Source organism: Limanda limanda, chromosome 16, assembly GCF_963576545.1.
Source record: "Limanda limanda chromosome 16, fLimLim1.1, whole genome shotgun sequence".
Classification (NCBI taxonomy): Eukaryota; Metazoa; Chordata; class Actinopteri; order Pleuronectiformes; family Pleuronectidae; genus Limanda; species Limanda limanda.
The window spans coordinates 13,643,695-13,663,847 of NC_083651.1; the positions used below are offsets into that span (position 1 = coordinate 13,643,695).

The 20,153-nt window shown below is 43.8% G+C and overlaps 1 protein-coding gene across 1 annotated transcript in view; it reads right to left on the reverse strand.

Moving 5' to 3' along the window:
* Positions 1 to 7,713: 7,713 nt before the first annotated feature.
* Positions 7,714 to 20,153, reverse strand: part of myo16 (myosin XVI) — a 77,611-nt gene continuing 65,171 nt past the window's right edge. Inside the window, exons 31-35 of the mRNA XM_061088879.1 lie at positions 19,751 to 20,133; positions 18,378 to 19,634; positions 15,905 to 16,057; positions 14,665 to 14,750; positions 7,714 to 7,905 (exon numbers count right to left, since the gene is read on the reverse strand). Of these exons, the coding sequence (XP_060944862.1) occupies positions 7,735 to 7,905; positions 14,665 to 14,750; positions 15,905 to 16,057; positions 18,378 to 19,634; positions 19,751 to 20,133 (2,050 nt within the window). The 3' untranslated portion in view covers positions 7,714 to 7,734. The remainder of the gene's footprint in view (positions 7,906 to 14,664; positions 14,751 to 15,904; positions 16,058 to 18,377; positions 19,635 to 19,750; positions 20,134 to 20,153) is intronic.

Genomic DNA, 20,153 nt, shown 5'->3' on the forward strand with positions numbered 1-20,153 from the left:
ACGAGTGAAGAGGAAACGACGGCCAGGGTCAGAGCAGGATAGAGAAAACCGGACGGAGGGAGGAGGGAGAGCAGAGAGCAGGAAGGGGAGAGGAGGGGATTACGAGGTTAGGGCGAGGAGTAAAGTGGGGGCTGAAACGTGGACATTATGGGGCCTTTAACGGCTTGAAGAAGAGCTGCCATCCTTCGTGTGTTACAAGTATAACCCTAAACCTTTGGCTATCATAAAGCTGGTGCAGGCCCAGAGCTGGAGGAGCAACCCTTCCAGCCTCGGCCTCTTCTTTACAGCATCGATCAGACGGGAGCATGTCAGTCCCCAGGCTGTTTATAAACAACATAAACCTACAAACCCTCCAACCACAGCCCAGGTAATCAATAGAGGTGGGAATTGTGTTTACTCCCGTGGTTCATGGCCTTTAAATGTCTCACATGGAGGGAAATCTTACAGCCTTTCATTTGCCTCCTCTCTCACAAACAAACACAAAGACAAACAGTACAGTAAGTCAGTGTCTTTGTTGGATGTGTAGAGGGGGTTTGTCGACCAAAACAACGACTGGGGATCGATACCCGGCCTCCTGCCGCTCATCATCTGTAACACATGCAATGGTTTCCTCTCCCTCAACATCCCAGCAGCAAACATTCAGTGGTTTAGAGGAACAACAATCATCTGGTCAGCGCCATCATGAGGGGATGCAAACATTTTGGAAACAGTATCTTTGTTTATCTGAACACTGTAAATGGGAGAACCATTACAAAAAAAAAACTAACCCTCATTGTTGTGTTTAATGAGCATTACAGGAGAGGATTCACTGTACAGGCTGAAATTATGAAAAACAAATTCAATCAAAATCAAAGTAAAAGAGTGTTTGTGGGATAAAGAGTCCTTTTTGATACTTAGGGCCTAAACTACAAGGGTTCAAAATATATATTTTATATATATTAGATTAAGTATACAGATTAAAGATGAGGATTTTGTATGTGTATCTGTGCAGTTTGTGTAAAAGAGGATACACCATTAACAGTTTTTTCCCTAGTGCTGTAATGTTATTTTAATGTATAATATATATGTGTGATATAATAGTATAGGATCCTAATGAAAAAAATCTGTCATATTTAAAAGGACTGATGTGTGTGTGTGTGCAATTTGTTGCAGCTTGATAGAAGCTAATGAAGTGAGTAAACGTGAATGTTGTTCTACAAATTAGTTTACAATTAGGCTAAGTAGGAAGTTGGTCATTTATTCTCATCATTAGAAAACTATCATTATGGTTTTTATCTGAAATGATTATCATGAGTGGGCGGCAGGGAGGGAGAGATCTGAAAAGTGTAACCAAACCCTTCTGGAAAAGAGATTAACATGTGAAAAAAAATAATAAGGGTGTATGTAATTTTTTTAATATGGATTTCCACCCCTTACAACGACTGCATTGCAAGATAAGCATTTCTTCAGCATGTATTTCATGGGTCGAATTTATTTTAACTAGTTAGCATTGATGGCGCCAAACCCCAAACAGTCTGTAGATGAAAATCTCTAAATCACCTCCATCATGGTGCAGTGGATTCTGCCCAGTGTACAGACATAATCAAAAACCACCGAGATTTTTCTAGCGACGACATTGTCGTTTACTCAAAACACTCATACACAAGCAGTGATGCCGTAAAGTCACATGAGAAAGTTGATCTTGCGCCATATCTCCGCAGCACTAAAAAGGTTAATGTGGTTATTTAATGACTTTCATAATAAAACCCACATCGCAGAAAAGAAATGAGCGAGGTCCAGACCTCAGCAACCTCATAAAAGACTACAGGGGCGATGCCGACTGAAGACAATCAGGGGAAACAGAAGATATACGGCCGAGGTGACCACATCCAGTGGCCCAGACGAGAGGCTGAGAGGAAGGGGCTGTGTGTTTGATTAAGGGCTTATTGGTTTAGCATCAGGGGCGGTTTGGTCCAAATTACCTCTTGGCCATTTACCCCCTCTGTGTAATGGTGGACCTTTTCAACCTGGAATAGATGACAACATGGCCCCGCTGCCACTTCCAGAGCGGCGGGGATAAATTAACAGTTGTTCGCGGTGACCTGAACAACAAACAACAGCCACATCTCTTCTGCCTCGTCATTATTTTCCATTAGGCAAACAACAAAACAGCTAATAATCAACACAGATTATCAGTTGTTGTTCCTACTTTTCTTGATATTCCAATCTATCATATTTATTACTCGCTGAACACCACAACTACCTCAGGCTGATGTTGCATCTAACCTTCCCAGATATCATTTATACATACATTTCTTCCTTCCTTCAACTATGTGTCTCTGTATATAGTAAATTCATATTCTTTTTTATCTTATCTCAATGTCAAGAGTGTCGAGTCGTATAAAGCATTTAACTTAAATACAAAATTAAATTAGAATTTCATTGACTCTATCCAGTTTTTTAAATTCAGAGAATATAGATCCCGGCTGTTTAACACAACACGTTGACCTCCATTATTCCCAAGATTCTGAGGTGCAGAGATAAAAACATATCATTTATAACAAGCTGGTAAAATAAACATGTTTATTGACAACTAGTGGTGAAGTTGCATATTGCAGCTGAATACCCCTGACCTCACCCTCCCCTTCCAAACATGACAGAGATGCTCAGACATCCTTCAGTTGTCATAGAAACGCAAAAGGTGCTTTAGCTTGTCTGTGTGATAACTGTAAAAAACATGGCGGCCTCCGCTCCCGATGTACATATGAAGTATTTACATATAAAGGGCCCATGTGAGAGTGAGTACATGACATTACAATATTCGTTTAACACATGAACAAAACTAACACAATGGGTCCCTGGGTTCTAAAAGGTAATGTTGGGAATTAAGTTCCCAACCGTCACCCACTAAATCTCTCAAACTGATAGAACAGAAGAATTGGACTTAATGCAAGGAAAGTGGGAGTCACAGAGAGGTGGCAGGTGTAAATAGAACTGGGGGAATGTCAAAGTCTAAGGATAATTAAAACCAACAACACAAACCCAGAGAGACAACTGGAGGTGTTGACCCTCTGACAGCAAACAACCAAATGAACAAGGAAGTCAAACCTCCTGATGTACCTCCGAGCCAGAGAGGTCCCAGGTGCATCCCATTGCTCCTGGTTAGCTGGGGAACCTGTGAGCTGGATTCTGATCTCCATGTGATCTCCATGTGATCTCCATGGCCATTACAGTGGCAGTTTTTGGAAAAGCTTCACTTTGGAGGGAGACAAACTCTGTTTCAGTTTGAGTAGAACGTGAAGGAGGCAGGACATGACGAATAAAGTCTGCTGCAGGAATCAAATGTGTTTGGTCACAGCACATCACTACCAGTATTTATCTTGAACACCTCTCGAGTCTTCTTGTTGACATCTTCGTCAGCTCCTTCTAGTCTTTTGTCTTTTGGAAATATACCTAAATCTCCACATACTAAGATAAATTATGGAAAATTTATTTCAAGTTTATTTAAGTTCAAGTTTTTTATAACTTAACTAAACTTACTAGGACTTGGTTGAGTCAAAATATATCAAACAGGTGCCTGCTGCAGTTTAACATAAACTTGAGCAACAGAGCAGATACAGATTCGAAGAGTTCATTTCCTGCTCCTCTGCTGCTCTGCTCCTGGGTTACTAAACACACCGGGTAGAGAATGAATCAGCACTCTCCCACACTCGAGGATTCCTTGGAATTACCACAGTGGATTATTCATGTGGGAAGATACAGTTGGGTTGTTGAGTTGGCGGAGCTGCTGCTTGTCTTGACCTGATTGTGAACAGAAAACCACCGCAGGTTAAAATTCCTGGAAGTGCAGCCTGTCGCTCTGGGAAATGTCACCGCTCATCATTCATCGTTTTGTCACTGCAAACATGTTCAACCTTTTTAAGGGGTTGGTTCACATGAAACATCTCCCACCTCGAGTGTTTAGAGTTTTCCTTTATCCTGAAAGTGATGCACACATTTAAAATTCAACAGCAGTATCTCTTTCAAACCAGGAGAAGAAGTGAACTAGTGAACTGAGGTTATCAGCCAAACTTTTAATCATATACTTGTTCAGCTCCACTGATCATGGAACAGTCAGAATCTTGTTTGCAGCAGAAACTTGCACAGAGATACAATCTTTGTTAGTCAATATGTTTTCCTTTCTTTTCTCCCTGGTGCCTGCATTACCCACAATGCAACTTGGACCACCAACTAGAGCAGTTAAGTTGTTGATTTGGGTGAAAACCTATATACAGTCTATGGTAAAAATTAGCAGCAGGTAGCCAAAGCACCTAGATCACCACCTGGTGATGGAATACGAGATTGGTTATAAATCCTGCCTCCTCCATGTTAACAGCTAGTTCTCATCACATTGCTGTTGTCACATTTTGTTATTTTTGATGAGGTAAAAATTTGTGTGAAGCATCATGAGTGACAGCTGAGACTCACTTGTGATTGGTCAAGTGTGTGTATTGGACCACCCCCTCATCGCCACTTTGCAGACACATTTTTGGATACTGGGATAAAATATGAGGCCTTATGGTCTGTTACCTTGACCAGTTAGGTTGTTACCGTGCTGTGTCGATCTGATATGTAATAAAATAAAACTGATAAGGTCCATTTTGCATATGAAAGGATAAGAAAATATATTTTAAAAGCTGCTCCAAGCGTGTAGACACACACACACACACACACACACACTGGCATTGACACAATTGTGCTTTATTGCTGTACAGGTACAGTTCTTATAAAACATTGGGAACGTAATAATTATGAAATATCACATAGAATCTTTTTCTTTCCACAAACACGTATGTATGCAGGTTTAAAACATATAAACCGTATGTTATGTACAATAAAAAACAAAAACAAAAACAAACACACACTATGAAAGGCAGTGAGATACTGCTTCTCTGGACGACTACACATGGACTGGGGAACCACAGAATGGCCGCGGTGCTCCGGCTGTAGCACCACACAGCGGATCTGAGTCCTAACCGACAGAGATGACTGGCAGTAATCTGGCTGCCGGGGGTTTGACAGGAGGTTGGTCACAAGAGGTCGGATGTGATGGAGGAGATACGAGCGTGGAGCGGTGGGAGGAGACGACGGGAACAGCCAGTGATTCACAGTGCAGGGGGAAGCAGTTCTTCACATTAGACAGCCTGTTTTTTATATAAATCCCTTTAGCATGAGCATGTTTTACTGGGCTGGGTCCAGCACCTGGCCATGCAAGGTAAACAGTAATGAGACGCTTTAAAAGACAATAAAAACTCTCCTCATCACATGTCAGTAAACTGTCAAATGTTCCCAGATGAAAACCAGAAGCCTGATAATGACGGACAGATACAGAAGCTTCTTCCCTGGCACTGGTGACGTCGACTGGCTTGATCCTAGTTCCTGTCGGTCGTGTCTAATGAGTTTAAGTCCATGTGTGAAAATGTCCGACACAGCCTCTGCAGCACATGCAGCCCCAGTCGTGTGAATCATGGAGCAACTCAATACCTCATCATCCTTAACTTAATTGTTTTTTAAATCAAACCAAGTGCATACACAACTTTTTGAAGATAATAATCACATCAAGCAGTCAGGTCCACTTGTCAGATACAGGCGCATGTTCCAGTAATAAGTTACACAGGGTCTTATTGATGTGCGCAGGCAGAGAAATTAAAATGCACATTCATACATTCAGCCAGCCAGTCGAAAAAAAAGTGTGATTCTCCGTCTGTGTTGTGGACGTCGGTGGTCTCTCTCTCTTTCCTCTCGAAGATTCGTGCGCCTTCGCACATCGACAGCTGCCGAAGATCGATCCTGTGATGGCGCTGCTAATTTGTGAGGCCGAATCAATCAGACACATCGCGGGTGATCAGTGGGAATGAGAAATCCATCAGAGCTATTGATACTCTGCGGCTCTAACAATCCCGAACCGATCTGCAAATATCAGCCACCCTGTCGAGACACGCCCAGCCCATTACCGGAGTCAACACCACACCACGTAAACACTGTGCAATAAAAACATCCATATACAATGAAAACATCTGCCTTGCGTCAAAGGAACAGAACAACAGGGTCAGGAGGGGGCAACAAATAATATTAAATAGAGTATAAAGGATTTCATAGCCATAGACAATCATCATTCTGAAAAAAAGATATTCACATTTTAAAATAAACCTCTTCTCTTTACCTTAGTCATTGCATCGAACCCAAGACATTCTTACATCCCAGTTTCACCATCGTACAAAGTATCATCTCATCCTCGTCCTTCACTTCAATCTCTGTGCTTTCCTGCCATAGTAAAAAGCTACAACAAACGCCACTAGTCACAGTTTACATAGCAGTTACCATGGAAACACCCGTAGAGCCGGTTTGATCCATTAGGGAGGTGGTGGTGGGGGGGGGCAGGAGCTCAGAGGAGTGGGTCAGTTCGTTGGGGTCAAGTGTGGAAAGGTTGAGAGAGGACACAGAGGGTGGGGGGGGTGTCGACCCACCCGCGCCAAGGGGGGGGCGGGGCCTGTACAATGATCCAGTTTGTCTGTGCGTGAGTTCCTGAGCACAGTCTCCTGAACAACACCGGTCACAGTGGACTGCTCAGGTGCTGATGAGACACGAGATTTGACTTGCTACTTTTCAAGTGCAGACTTTCTTCTGTCCCGTCTTTTCAACATTTAAATTGTTTCTACTCAGAAACTGTCGTCACTGAATACCTGTGATTTGGTCATTTATGTCAGTCTGTACATATAAGAGGGCAACTGTACACATCAGGTTTTAAATTACTTGTTATTTTAGACATATCTTTCATAAGTTGTGTCACTTTGGCACAAAGTTTCATGTTCACAACATGAACTATATACCTCACTGCTTAACTTTTGTTATTTTACCTTTAGGTGTTTATGAAGGATCCATTCTCATAGAAAGGTAAGTGCTGTTGTTTGCACTTTGTTCCTCAAAGGCTGGTGGTAACAATGGGGAGGAGAAGTGCACCTTGGGATATCACTGAGGTTACCCTGACCCCTGGTCACACGTTGCCAGGGCTGTAGTCATCACTCCGAGCCCAGAGGCTAAGTGAGATCTGTGTACCTGAAAACGGTCCCGTGTCGAAGAAACTACTCTGATGCTAAGAACCGGAAGAGCCCGATGGTGTCGGTTGAGTTGTAAACGTTAGAGAGGTCTGACACTCAGGGGGTGCACACACACACATCATGGGACTATCACACAGCAGCATGTCAAGTATAATCAGCACCATGTTTTTGGGTGAAGCTCCTTCATGTGCAGCAGTGAATCATGACTGAAGATATAGAATAATTCATGTGTGATCACAGAAACGCTGCTGCTCTGCTCTTAAATCCATCGAAGGACATCATAGGTTTTACCTCAGAAGACCTGAGGTAAATAATATCATCTGTATAATTTTTGTTTGTTAGTATCACAAAATAACCCCAAGCTCCCAGTGAACCTCTACCGTGTGTGCGCTCCACTCATTTCTCATGGATTGCACCTCTCAGTGTCACATAGTGCTGAGCTTCTATTACATAGGTTGGGGCGTTCTCCACAGTCAAGGTCACAGGCGGAGAGGCGGGACCTTCAGCCCAGAGACTCGGCTCATGCTTTGGGGCTCGGAGCTTCAGCCCAGCCCCTGGGTGTTCAGGTTACTTGGTCCACATAAAAAAAAAAAAAAAAAAAAAAATGACGTAAAGAGCACGTGCGAGGGAGGTTGAAGAGAAACAGACACAGCCTCCGTCATGGAGAGGCCTTCCTATTGGTCCAGAGCAGCGTGGGGGGCAGGGGCGGGGACTGAGGTGGGCGATGCTTCCAGTTGCCCCGCCCCTCACACTGCCCTCGCCGCCATCGCAGGAGCTCTCCCAGGGCCGAGCTGTCATTGCCATTGGACAAACGGAGCCTCTGGAACACCTGGAGAGGATGGAGGAACAAATCAGGTTTACAGGCAAATCAAACACAGAGAAAAGTCTTTTCTACTGAATGGACAGATGAGCAGATGACAAGCTGAAATGACCAGGCAGTGACGGGAGGTAGCAAAGGAAAGAGAGAGTGCATGAGAAGCAGCGGTTTTAGAACAGAAAAGGGTTACGTCCCTGTCACTGTGACACTCTGCTACACGCAGATGAGAGAAATGTCAAGTTTCATCTCCTAAACATGTCTCCATTAGGAGATTAGAGACCCCATGTGGAGCCAGAGGAACAGGACACTCTTCTCTGATTCATCATCTTGAGAGCGTCAGTGATCAGGAGCTGAATTTCTCTTCTTAAAGTGGGACATTTTTCCTCATGAATCATCCTAATGAACAACACAGAGATGAATCTGGGGCGGGCGCCGAGCCATCTCACGAGACCGGAGATACAACAGGAAGCACGGGGGGGGGGGGGGGAATCCCGTCTTTGACTGACAGCCTTAACGGCGCCTCATTACCATATTCTATCTCTGGAGCCCGCGTAGTGTACATCAGCTGCAAGACCGTCTTTTGAATTACAGCTGGGACCCTCTGAGCGACTCTCCCACTTTCTCACTCACACACACACACACACACACACACACACACACACACACAAACGCACGCACACAATAGTCTGTGCAGAGCGCATCATCCATCATCTGCCAGTCAATACCCAGGTAAATCAATCAGAAGGAAACTGCAATCTCCCTCAGTCGGTAATACCAGCAACAGGATGGGGCGCTGATGATCCAGATCAGATTAGGTGCTGGAGGTTATAATGGTGGCAGGTGATGGCCTGTTAAAGGGAAAAAACTGTTCCCTCATGGTCGTAGATGAGATTTAAAGGATGAGGCAGACATTATTCCACCGTGTACCCGGTTTTTTACTACTGTCAACAAATCCCATGAAACTAGCAAAAGGGAAAAACGCTTTCTGACTGCCCAACCCTCTCACCCTAGCTGGTTCCTTCTAGAGGTGTAAATCTGGAAAACTTGCTCACAAATACTGCCTGTAGTTTATTTTTAAAGGCTCAATACTCTCACAAAACACCTGCACCTTGGTATACATTCAGTGCATAGTGAGAATTTATGGATTTATTTGGGATTGACTAACAATCAACTAGAAAAAAATGGCCACATATCTGTTTGAAGTGTCTAGAAAATTTGGTCCAGACATTTTCCAGACATTCTCAAAAGCTCTCAAATCTCTGTTTTTTTCTCTTCAAGTTGAATGTTTCGTCTGCGTCTTCTACGCGTATGGCAATTATTTTTCATCCTGATATATTTGTTTTTGTCTTTTTCCACTAATGCATCTTTCATGTGTTAGAGACGTCACCAACACACACACAACTCAGTCACTCAGGATTTTGACATCTTCCTGGAGCTCAGAGAAAACAAGTGGATCAGACTTTGACTATATCGCCAGTATCTGTTATTTGGATCTTTTAATTTCCCCCACATCTTTTAATGGGAACTGTTGCCAAGAAGAAAAATTTAGAAAATATACACACACCAGCCATAACAGTTAAACCACTGACCAGTTTTAACGCTGGGCCCCTATCTTCCATATTTCATGTTTATTGGAGTTTCAGTGGCACATACAGTATAATGCAACTTTTCCACACATACTGTACATTTGGGTCAAACACACACACAAACTCACACCCCCACACACTAACACACAAACACACACTCTCTCAGATTGACTGCCTGCACAAGCACAATACTCAGCAACCTAATCCATAATTTACACCTCCCTGCCAGGCTATTCTCTGCTCTGGCGCCAGCCTGGAACACCAGCTACTGGAAGAGTAGGAACACCATGTCCTTCTACAACACGTGACTTTACATGGTCACATGGACAAACACACACACACATGAACACACACACACACACACACACACACACACACACACACACACACACACACACACACACACACACACACACACACACACACACACACACACTGTATAGGGTTGGCTTTTGACCATATAATGTACCTTACAGTTATATAATTTAAACAGAGAATGGAGACTATAGGGAACTATCACATTTTATGTCCTCCGGCCTAATTTATTTGAATCGGACCACTATATCGACAGTGGAGGAATGCAAAGGAGTTTGCCAGTGAAAACACAGGTTTGTCTGATAGAAATCTGAGCCAATGTAATGTCCTCCAGCACGGTGTTGTATGTGCTGGACACTTACATAAGTGCAAGTGTAAACTCCTGGAAGGTTATTTACAGAGTTTTTTGTAGGACTAACTCAAAATGGATTTCCTGACAGTATTTTTTGTCTCATTGGTACCTGAAAAAAAAACTCCAAACCGATGCAGTCTCTTCTATATTATTAACACTTGACTGCCTTTAAGATCTTGTGTTTCAAAACTAATGGATGATTTGAAATAAAGTAAGATTGCAGTAGCGTAAATATACGATTTTCTGACTGAGGCCGATCAAGGACGCTCCCTTCCTCTGTTGAAACATCCTCTGACCTCTGGAATTGTGGGCAAGAGGGTGGGGGCCAATATCTGAAGCCACATGTACATGTTAATGAATTGGTAATGTTATGGTAATAATATGATAATGTAAGACGTCTAGTGGTCATTTAAAACTGTCACTCACAGACCGGGTTTCCTGAGGCCAGAGTACAACGGTAGCCACTCAGAACACACACTCTCACACACACACACTCGCACACACACTGTACATACACAAACACACCCTGTATATATAAATCTAAACATGTAAATTCACATTTGTCAGGCTGCAATGTTTTCAAACTTTCTGTTTAATCTCACCCAGTGACATGAAAACATAACATTGCTTCCGATAAACTTAGCTTTCATTATTATCACAAGAAGAGAAGGAGAAGGTTGTTCGGACATGTTGCAGTGCTTCTTTTAAATCAGTGAAAACAAAGCATCACTGAACATCCTGTTTCTCAAGAATAATCTTGCTCGTGTTATTGGATCAGACAAGCGAGTGCAATGGGCAGAACAAGAGAGAGACTGCAGGGAGGGAGAGATGTTGGTGCTCACTGATGACTTCTCTTTGTCAGATCCTTTCCTGGAAATTTCACCGGACAGGTGACTCTGGGATTTCAGAGAAACTCGCACGGTACATTTACTCACAAATATGATCAACCCTGGCTAACACAGGGGATTAATGCTCCATTTTCCGAGGAACAAATGTTTGGCACAGAGCTTCTGCTATTTTAAACTTTATAACATCTGCTTAGACATCATCTGAAGAATATCAATATCTGCATCATCAAAGCATTTAGCAGCCAGTTTAGCCCTTATGTGATTAGTTGAGACTGCTGTTTTTGATTACTAACTTCAGGAACAAAAACAAACCAGCCCATTCATTCCTAACTGAATTATCCTCCCCCTTCCACTTCCTTCATCCTTTCCTTTTTATTTATCCCATTAGATCTGATAATCCTGCATAAACACAGCCTGGAATGCATTTAATTGAAAGGTATTCTGGTTCACAGTTGTTCTCATCTCTTGATTGAACATATGATAACGGAAATAATGAATGAAGTAAGGATCCAAGATTAAAGTGTCTCCATGTTTCCAATTGTACACAGAGGGCAACCGTTTCTCTGCTTACTTCAAGGAGATAATGTCAGACACAAATGGATGAAGATCATGTGATCACTGCAACACTCGGTAAAATGTATCACCACCAGTGGTGCAAAAAAAAAAGAGTCTGAGAAAGGAATATAAAGGGTTTCATGTGATGGATTCAGCAACATAAAATGCCAGCAGATGAACAAGTACCGATAAAAACTGCAGCTCTGCTTTGTTGAAGACACTCAGGTATTTGTTAGCGGTAAATCCACGAGTATCAATGTTGGAGTTAGCATATGCTAATACAAAAACAGTCTTGAAGGAAACAAGGATACATATTGTCCGCTACAAGATGCATTTACCTAACGATGATCAACCCCAATTGATTCTCTCTGATTGTTTGTATAATTCAACATGTAAGATGCTCACTGTCTCACTGCTGTCTGAAATGTAGAAAAGCTGTATATAATATGTATATAAAAACGTACCATCCGAAAACCATATTTACTACATAAAGCTGATACTCACAGCATGGAGCAAAACTGAAAATAGATTTTAATTCGGTGTCAAATAAATAATTACACTGTACATGCTGATGTCCTCAAATGAGAAGGCGAGATTGCAGGAATACTGATGCAGAGAGTCTTGCTGAACCTAAGAGCTGCAGTTTCTTTCCAAAAATAAAAGGTAAAAAAAAAAGGAGTGGGAGGTTGGAAAGTGATTCCGTGTCGCTGATTCTAGGATGAGCCTTTTTTTGCTGCCCGTCTCTGACAAAGGACAACGAGCACAATATACAAGGGGAGCAGGTAAAGCTGGGATGATGTCCTGCAAAAGCAGTGCTTTTCAAAGGGTTTTCCTCCTAAGACCCATGTTTTCAGAAGATTTGATTTTTTTTTTTGGGCACAAATCCGTTCAATCCAATGTAATCATTAACAAGACACTCTTTTTAGTCTACAGGAGGTAAATCTTAACCAAAAATTGACTTTGGGTCAACTAAGCCAAAACCTTTGAGGCAGTTTTTAAGATCATTACTGCCGTGATCCCACACTGGATCTATGAAAAACACTGCTGTTAAGGGTGGAGGCGTGACATACACTCACCACATCTCTACATGTGAACGGGGACTCCTGTGAACCCCCCATGCCCCCCCTCGCTGTTTTAGAGGGCAGCCCCGGCACCGAACGGAGAAAAGTTGAGATGTCCCCTCTGGAAGATAAAGGGAGGGAGTGAGAGGAACAGCCAAGGCCATTAGAATCAGAGGGAAAGAGAGAAAGAGAGAGATACCTGGGCACAAGAGAATGGCCCAATACTTCATATATTCTGAGAAATAAAGTTTCCACTAGAATTACCAGCCTGCAGTTGTATGTCTTTACTCACCAGTGCAGTTTCAGTTCTCCTGACATAATGCTTTCACAGTAATATGAGGTCAATGTGACATTTGACAACTGCAATTTAATCAGTTCATCTTTCAATACAGTGGAAAACTGAGCAAACTTTGAAGAATGTATTGAGATATCACGTTCAAGAGGACAAAAAGAGTTTGTGAGGCCAACGTGACTTCGACCTGTCATCTTTGATCTCCAAATCCAATCAGTTCATCCTTATGTCCAACTGAATATTTGTTCAAAATTTGAAGATATGTCCTTGAGTTGTTGTATTTTAAGACCAAACACATGATTTGAAAGGTCAGAGTGACCTCGAAAATTTTTTTGTAAAGTCACAGCGACCTTGACCTTGTCTAAATTATATCCTTGTATCACTTCATCCTTGAAAATATTAACCAAATTTGAAGAAATATCCTCAAGGTGTTCTTCAGATGTTTCATTCAAAAGAATGGAACAGACAAAAGGAAATACAGATGGATAACCCAAAAACAGTCCATCCAGTTCATATTCTTTAATATTAGAATGGACCTGATTCTTTTTTATAGACGGCAGCCTTAAACAACCTGTGCTGACACTTCATTATTACATCTCACACTCATGGACGAGCGTTGAATAGATGCATTAAGTGAGTTCACCCCAGCTGTGGGAGCAGCAGCACAACACTCAGTCGACCTGAGGATTGTGTACACGGTGTGCCTTCACATCTCTAGTGGTGCCGTCTTGTGAACGATGTGTCCTGAGCTGCTCCCAAAGTGGCACACTACGTACTTTGCTCATTCTTGTGTTTCATGCACTGCTGGCAGTGAAACTCTATCACTGAGCCGAATCTCAATCAGTTTCCATGAGGCTGAGCGTTCTTTTGAGAGCAACATGAATTAATGTAACAGCAATCAGGTTTATTGTTCAGGAGAGCGTTCACAAAGTGAATTAAGAGTGTTTCTAAGAATGCTGTGGCTCTTGAGTTATATTTGATTTATATTAATCTTAAAGGGCAAGTGTAGACATTCTTCGGTTGGATGTTAGATTATTAAGATAACAGAAAGCAGATCAAAAGAGATTTGAGTCTGGTCTTTGTGGATAAAAGATCTTATTGAGATATGTTCCTGCCTGAGGTGAAGGTACAGCACATGACAATTGTCATAAGAGCTTCCTGTCTTTCATTTCCTGACTGGTTCTCCCTGGGGATGTCTGCTATGCTACATCCAACTTGCGAGTGTGATTAGGCTGATAAGGCCAATGTAAGGCCCTTGCAAAAGGCTCTTTTGGTTGATTCTACTGTTTTCAATAATGAAGCTGTGCGTGTGTGTGTTCCTGCTTGAGAGAGAGAAAGAGAGAGAGAGAGAGAGAGAGAGAGCGTGTGTGTGTGTGTGTGTGTGTGTGTGTGTGTGCACATACATACAAGACAGTAAATTCAACCCTGTAACGGTACACCTCTCTGCAAAGCTGGAGAAAGCTCACATGTCATGAGTGATACGTGTTGTTCAATGGGAGACACTTTCCGGTCCACTCCAAATGTCAAGAAACCCAAAACAATATACAGGCTTGATGTGGTTGTGCTGTAATTGTGTTTGTGCGGTTGGAAGTGTGTAAGCATGTGCAAGTATACGCCACTCTCATTTGAAATTTTAAACAGACGGTCCCAGGGTAACATACGGGTTTAGAATATAGGGCTACAAATAGAAAAAGTAAGGCTCTCTGTTGCCATCAACATAAAACATCTGACACATGCTAAGTCCCCACCCTTGTGTGTTTACCTGAGTGTGATGGCTGTCCATGCGTCTGTGCATGGAGCTGGAGTTGGAGGAGTTTAACTTGCTGTGACTCTCATCCTCCAGCGACCCTGAACACAATATCAAAAGGACGCTATGAAGCAAAGGCATCTGACTGGAAGTCCTCCCACACACTGACAGGTACAGACTGAAGGACACCTCACTATTAAAACACACAAACGCTTGGCAGGGGAGGTTGACATTCTTTCCTCACACGGAAGGAGAATCTCTGAGTGTTTAAAGAATATTTGAATCACTCTCTAGCTGCAGATGAAGAACTCATGGTCATCTTTTTTTATGTCTGTAGTCCCTCTACCTTACTTCACACGTCACTTAATTTCTTTGTGGAATTTGTCTCTCAGTCTTTGTAACCCTTTCCTTTTTTAATTGAATCATTTAATTTAAGTCCTTATGTGACTTAGCTGGAGTGTGAACAGTGCTGTAGCTGGAAGGGCCTTCATAATATGCGGCAGCACAATGTTTTGCAATAGAAAACCAGAGCTCTAAAAAGAGTGCAGATAATAGATAATATTAAATTTCACTTAAAGTCAATAATAAGTAGTTCTTTATGACATTACGCAAAATAAGCTCTACTATGTTTATATTTAAGTTAATTCAAAAAACTCACCGACTACTGCACCAATGTTTGCGGTAATAAAAAGGAACCCTCAGACGGACTAACCAGGAAACTTAGCATTTATATTTTTTTATACATAGTATGTTATATTTGTCTCTATACATTTGGGAGGTAGAAATCCTGGGTCTGGTTTTTTTTCCAAGATTTTTGTGAGTTTCTCAGGCAATAATTTAGATATCTTTATGAAGAAGTGCCAATATCTATGAACAGGTAAAATTTTGTATGAATCCAGATTAGGATCCAGATGTATCTGATGTAAATACATGTATATGCAAAATGTTGATAAAGTACCCAATCAGACTTGGCGGAGGTGGTGAAACTGTAGTCTCAGCACATGAGGCAGACCCATCAATTATAGCCAGGCTTATCTCTTTGATTACTGAGGCTCAGCTGTACATTGTAGGATTTTGGAGTAATTTAAGTATACATTCAATCTAGACATGATATTCTCTTTGTCTATTTAATGTCTACTATTTAAAATATCTCTTCTTCATCCTTGATCTCAGTATTGACCATGACAATATAGAAAGTCTTTGCTATGAAATATTGTGACACTGTGTTGTTAATATGCAAATCCTGCGCTGTTACCGTTTGAAATCTGGTTGCCGTTTTCCAAGGGGGCGGAGCTTGAGGAGTGGGGATGGTGGTTGTTGGCGTTCTTGTCCTGTAGCAGCAGGGATGGCGAGTTGGGGGCGGAGCCACATTCTTCCCTCCCTGGCAGATTTATATTAGAATTGAATCCTGGGAAAATAACCAGAAGAAAAACACACTACAAGTCAGTGCATAGTATTTACAATCCACGTAAGACATTAGATTCCATCATGCAGAGTCATTAGAGAACTTGTGGGTTCAGCATATCCCCAAAAATCCGAGGAAACTTCTTGCTGTAGCTGATAATATTGATACCAAGTTTGCTTAAATATTACAATTTAATAACAAGCATTTTCTTCTTACTCCCACTCCTTCCTTGTACATTTATCTTAGTGTTTTACAAATGTGTTCATTCAGCTTTGTCTGGTTGGGAAGGTGATTCCACATGACCTGCCTCTGCCCCTGCTTCTGCACGTCAGGGCTCACATGCTCTCACACACTGAATGAGTAAAGGACTGTTGCTACATACGGTATGTGTGTGGGAGTGTGAATGGGAATTCGTCAGCTGCTGTCCCACGCATGAATGTGTGCCTCTTGGTCCTCCACGGTCACAAGATAAGTCTAAATATAAACGTAGCAAATCGTAGTTTAGGTCCGGCGGGGTAGGTGTGTGAATAATAGGGACAAAAGTCCAGGTAGAGAAACAGAGCTGATGTGAGGGTCACATGTTTGTGAGTCACAGTGAGTATTTGTGAAATTATGACATAAGTGAGACAGGATTTGACTTTTATTAAATTTTCTATGTTGTCGCTGAGGCATGAGATGTCTTGTGACAGTGATTTCCTAACGCCCGCCCTGTCAAGACCTCCTGCCCTCTTCCCCTGGCATTCCTGTGGTTTTCTCATTCCCCGTGGGTGGAGGAGGAAGGATAGGCAGCTGCTCTTCACAGAGATGTCTGGGATAGCAACTGTAACCCCTGGCCACTCCCACAGCGTCAGGTATCACACTCAGTCATTTAACGGCCGAGAGGGAACGGAAGTAGGCCATCCTGTTAAGCCCATCGGCATCCCTGTGTGCTCTGATCTAAGCGGACCGCCTTAGCTTTGGCCACTCAAAATACCCCAGCTCCAGGTTCCCGTGTCACACATGCTGTTTCCGTGACGCCAGCGCTTTCCCTGCGCAGGTCCAGGTGCAGATGAAGAGTCAAGTGCAAGATGTCATGTGAGGCATTTGTGTCAGCATGTGCACTTGCTTTCATACCGTCTCATATAAGGAGTTCAGCTACCTGCCCTTTGAACTTGTACAATTATAGAAGTATGACACAACTGTCTCTCAGACAAACCACGCAGCTCCACAACAACAAGCCTCGGGGGAAGATGACTGATTACTGACAACTGGAGCTAATACTTTCACTTGTTTGTACTTTTTCGCAAACAAGTCTGCCAGATAATTGTCCAGGATGTTTTGTTAGTTGTTACCGAGCAGTCACACTCCCTTCAGCAGAACATGAGTGAGCTGTTGAATATTTGATGCTCATCCTCATCATGCTGCTGCTCATGTATTATTTACCCGGCCACAACTAATACACTTGAAGGAAACAGAGACTCAGAAAGGGACAACACAGTTTCTACCTTCTCTGACGCCTGTACTTTCTCAAAACGACTTTCAATGGGAAATTCACTGCCGTAATAACAACACAAGAGTAGTTTCTTGAAGGTTTGAAACCTCTGACCTGAGGAGTCACCGATTTCACCATATGAGACAAATACGTTTGCCCTCCTTTTGCAAAGGTCAACCTTTACATCAGTGTCACAGAGTCTGTATGTGCTCTGCATTTTTTGCACCATCTACAACACAGCTGCATCATTGCTACAGTGCAGTGTGATGATAAGCCGATTTGCTAAAATGATAGAATTCAGTTGCAGCAGCCAAAGGGCACTGCACCGGAGACGGTAACAAATCGGCTGCCTCAAAGGGACCAGAGAGGGTGGCTGGTAACAACACCTGAATTAATGTGGGGCGTTTCCAATGTAGAGAGGGGGGATTTATGGGGAAGGCTTTTGGATGCTGGTTCATCTGAGTTCATGTGAGGACATGTGTTACGGACCCACACACAAATACAAGGAGTTATTACTTACCTACAGTACAGGCCTGCACTCCTCCCGTTGTACTGAAGGTTATCACTCGCTACCCAATAAATCATCTGGCACAGACAAAACTGAGAATCTGATCATGAAATCATCAGAGTAGATGAAACACATAACAGACACATGAACTTCTGCCCAAACAGGTTCACACATTTGTTTGTGGTTTGGTTTGATCTGACTCAGATTATCCCAACTGTGGGTCAACCATTAACCAATGAATATAAAGCTTATTTTAGATTCTATAAATACTCTATGTTAATGTCCTTTAATCTTCTGTGTTTAAGATGTGTGTAACTGTGTGTTTATGAGCATTACTGACAGACCTCCATCTCTCTTTTTCCGGCCAGATGTGGACTTCCTCAGTAGGGTGCGTCCGGAGCTGAACAGGGTGTTGAGTTCATCCAGGGGACTGGTCAGGGGTCTGCCATTGGCTGGGTTGAACAGCAGTGGAGAGGAGGAGCACGAGTGCGCTCTCCGAGGCTCGGGACGAGACATCTTCACTGGGGAGTAGGGGGGCGGCTTCCCCAGGGGTTCCCCCACTGCCCTTTGTGAAGACGTTTTGGCAGAGTCCGAGCCCCCAGTGACAGATGCTGCCCGTGTCAGAGACAGGAAGTTGGACTCAGGGGGGAAGGGGAAGTGTGAAGGGGGTCTGTAGGGAGGAGGGAGTGCACTGGGCGGAGGAGGTGGAGGTGGAGGGGTGAGTGGAGGTGTACACTTCTTCTCTGGCATGAGGACAGTGAGGCTGGGGGAGGAGTCAGCCCTCTGGCGGGCATACTGAGGAGACAGAGGGCTGTCTGGGCCAGTAGCGTAGTTCAGGTTTGTCTCAAACACTGGCAGCTTTTTGACCTCCAGTGGGGTGAGGGGTGACTCGTCTGAAGCAGGGGAACAGGTGACGGGGGAAGGGGGGAACACCAGGAGAGGTGGGCGGTGCGGCAGCAAGTTGGGAAAGGGAGCGGGGATGTCACAGCTGCCATCCTTGCCATGTTGACCTTTGTTAGCTCCACTGCTAGATGTGCTGTGTGAGTAAGCTATGTCCATGGAGGCAGCCAGGCCTCCTGCCACACGTTTAGTCTCCCCACTCTGAGGAGGAGATGTCACTAATCCCACCAAGCCCAAGCCTAGAGCCTCCAGTTTCGCTGCCTTGGTAATCACAGTGGCAGGAGGTCCACCATCTTCATGAGGGAAATACTTCATCTCCTCGTAGACGGCTTCTGAGTCGGACGCCTGCTCTGGACTGTCAGGCGGCTCCTGGAGGCTCCGAGCCCGTGGCTGGGAGCCCACCATTTCTATGTACACGTCCTCCTCATCATGGCCCTGGAACAGGCTCAGTGCCACCCCTTGTGGAGCATCGATGGAGGCTGCTCTCTGCATGAAACCCCCAAACCCTCCAAATCCACCGCCACGGGACAGCAAGGCCAGCTTTACATCAGCAGGACGCAGCTGGCTGAGTCTGGGCGCTACGGCGTTGATATCTTCGTACGAGCCCGTCAGCTTAGTGTTGGGACTGCGCTTTGGTTTGGGGGGCGGCACCTTCCTCATGGTGGTGTAGTCATCACTGTGGGGGCGGGGCTTAGACGAGGCTGGGGAAATTAGGAAAAAAAATCAATTTAATACCGAGAGAAAGCAGCAGCAGTAGCACCGTGGTTGACAAAACACCATCTGTCATATTGTCTAAAGACCAGAGGAGGTGATATACCTGCAGGGTCTGTGGGGGACAGCTGGGACTTAGGGGGGCTTCCAGCTGGTGAACAGTAGCCCTCTGGAGTGTGGCACTCTTTAGCTGCCATCGTCAACCCAGCACTAACTGCTTCATAAGATGCACTCAGACGTGTGTTGGGGTCCCTCTTTGGTTTGGGAGGAGGTTGCTTCCGAGGAGATGAGAGACTCCCCCCGCCTGCCCCATCCTCATTGGCATGAGTGACCTGCTGCAGGACTGGTTTGATGGGTGGACTGGCATTGGAAGGGACCATAATCTCCATGGCGAGGGGGATGGGTACTGAGCTGGACCGAAAGTGGCGAATGACTCGACCGCCCCCGTTGATGAGGCCCTCGTGGACTTTCCCACCTTTCTCAACAACCCTAAAAATGGGTATAAGAAA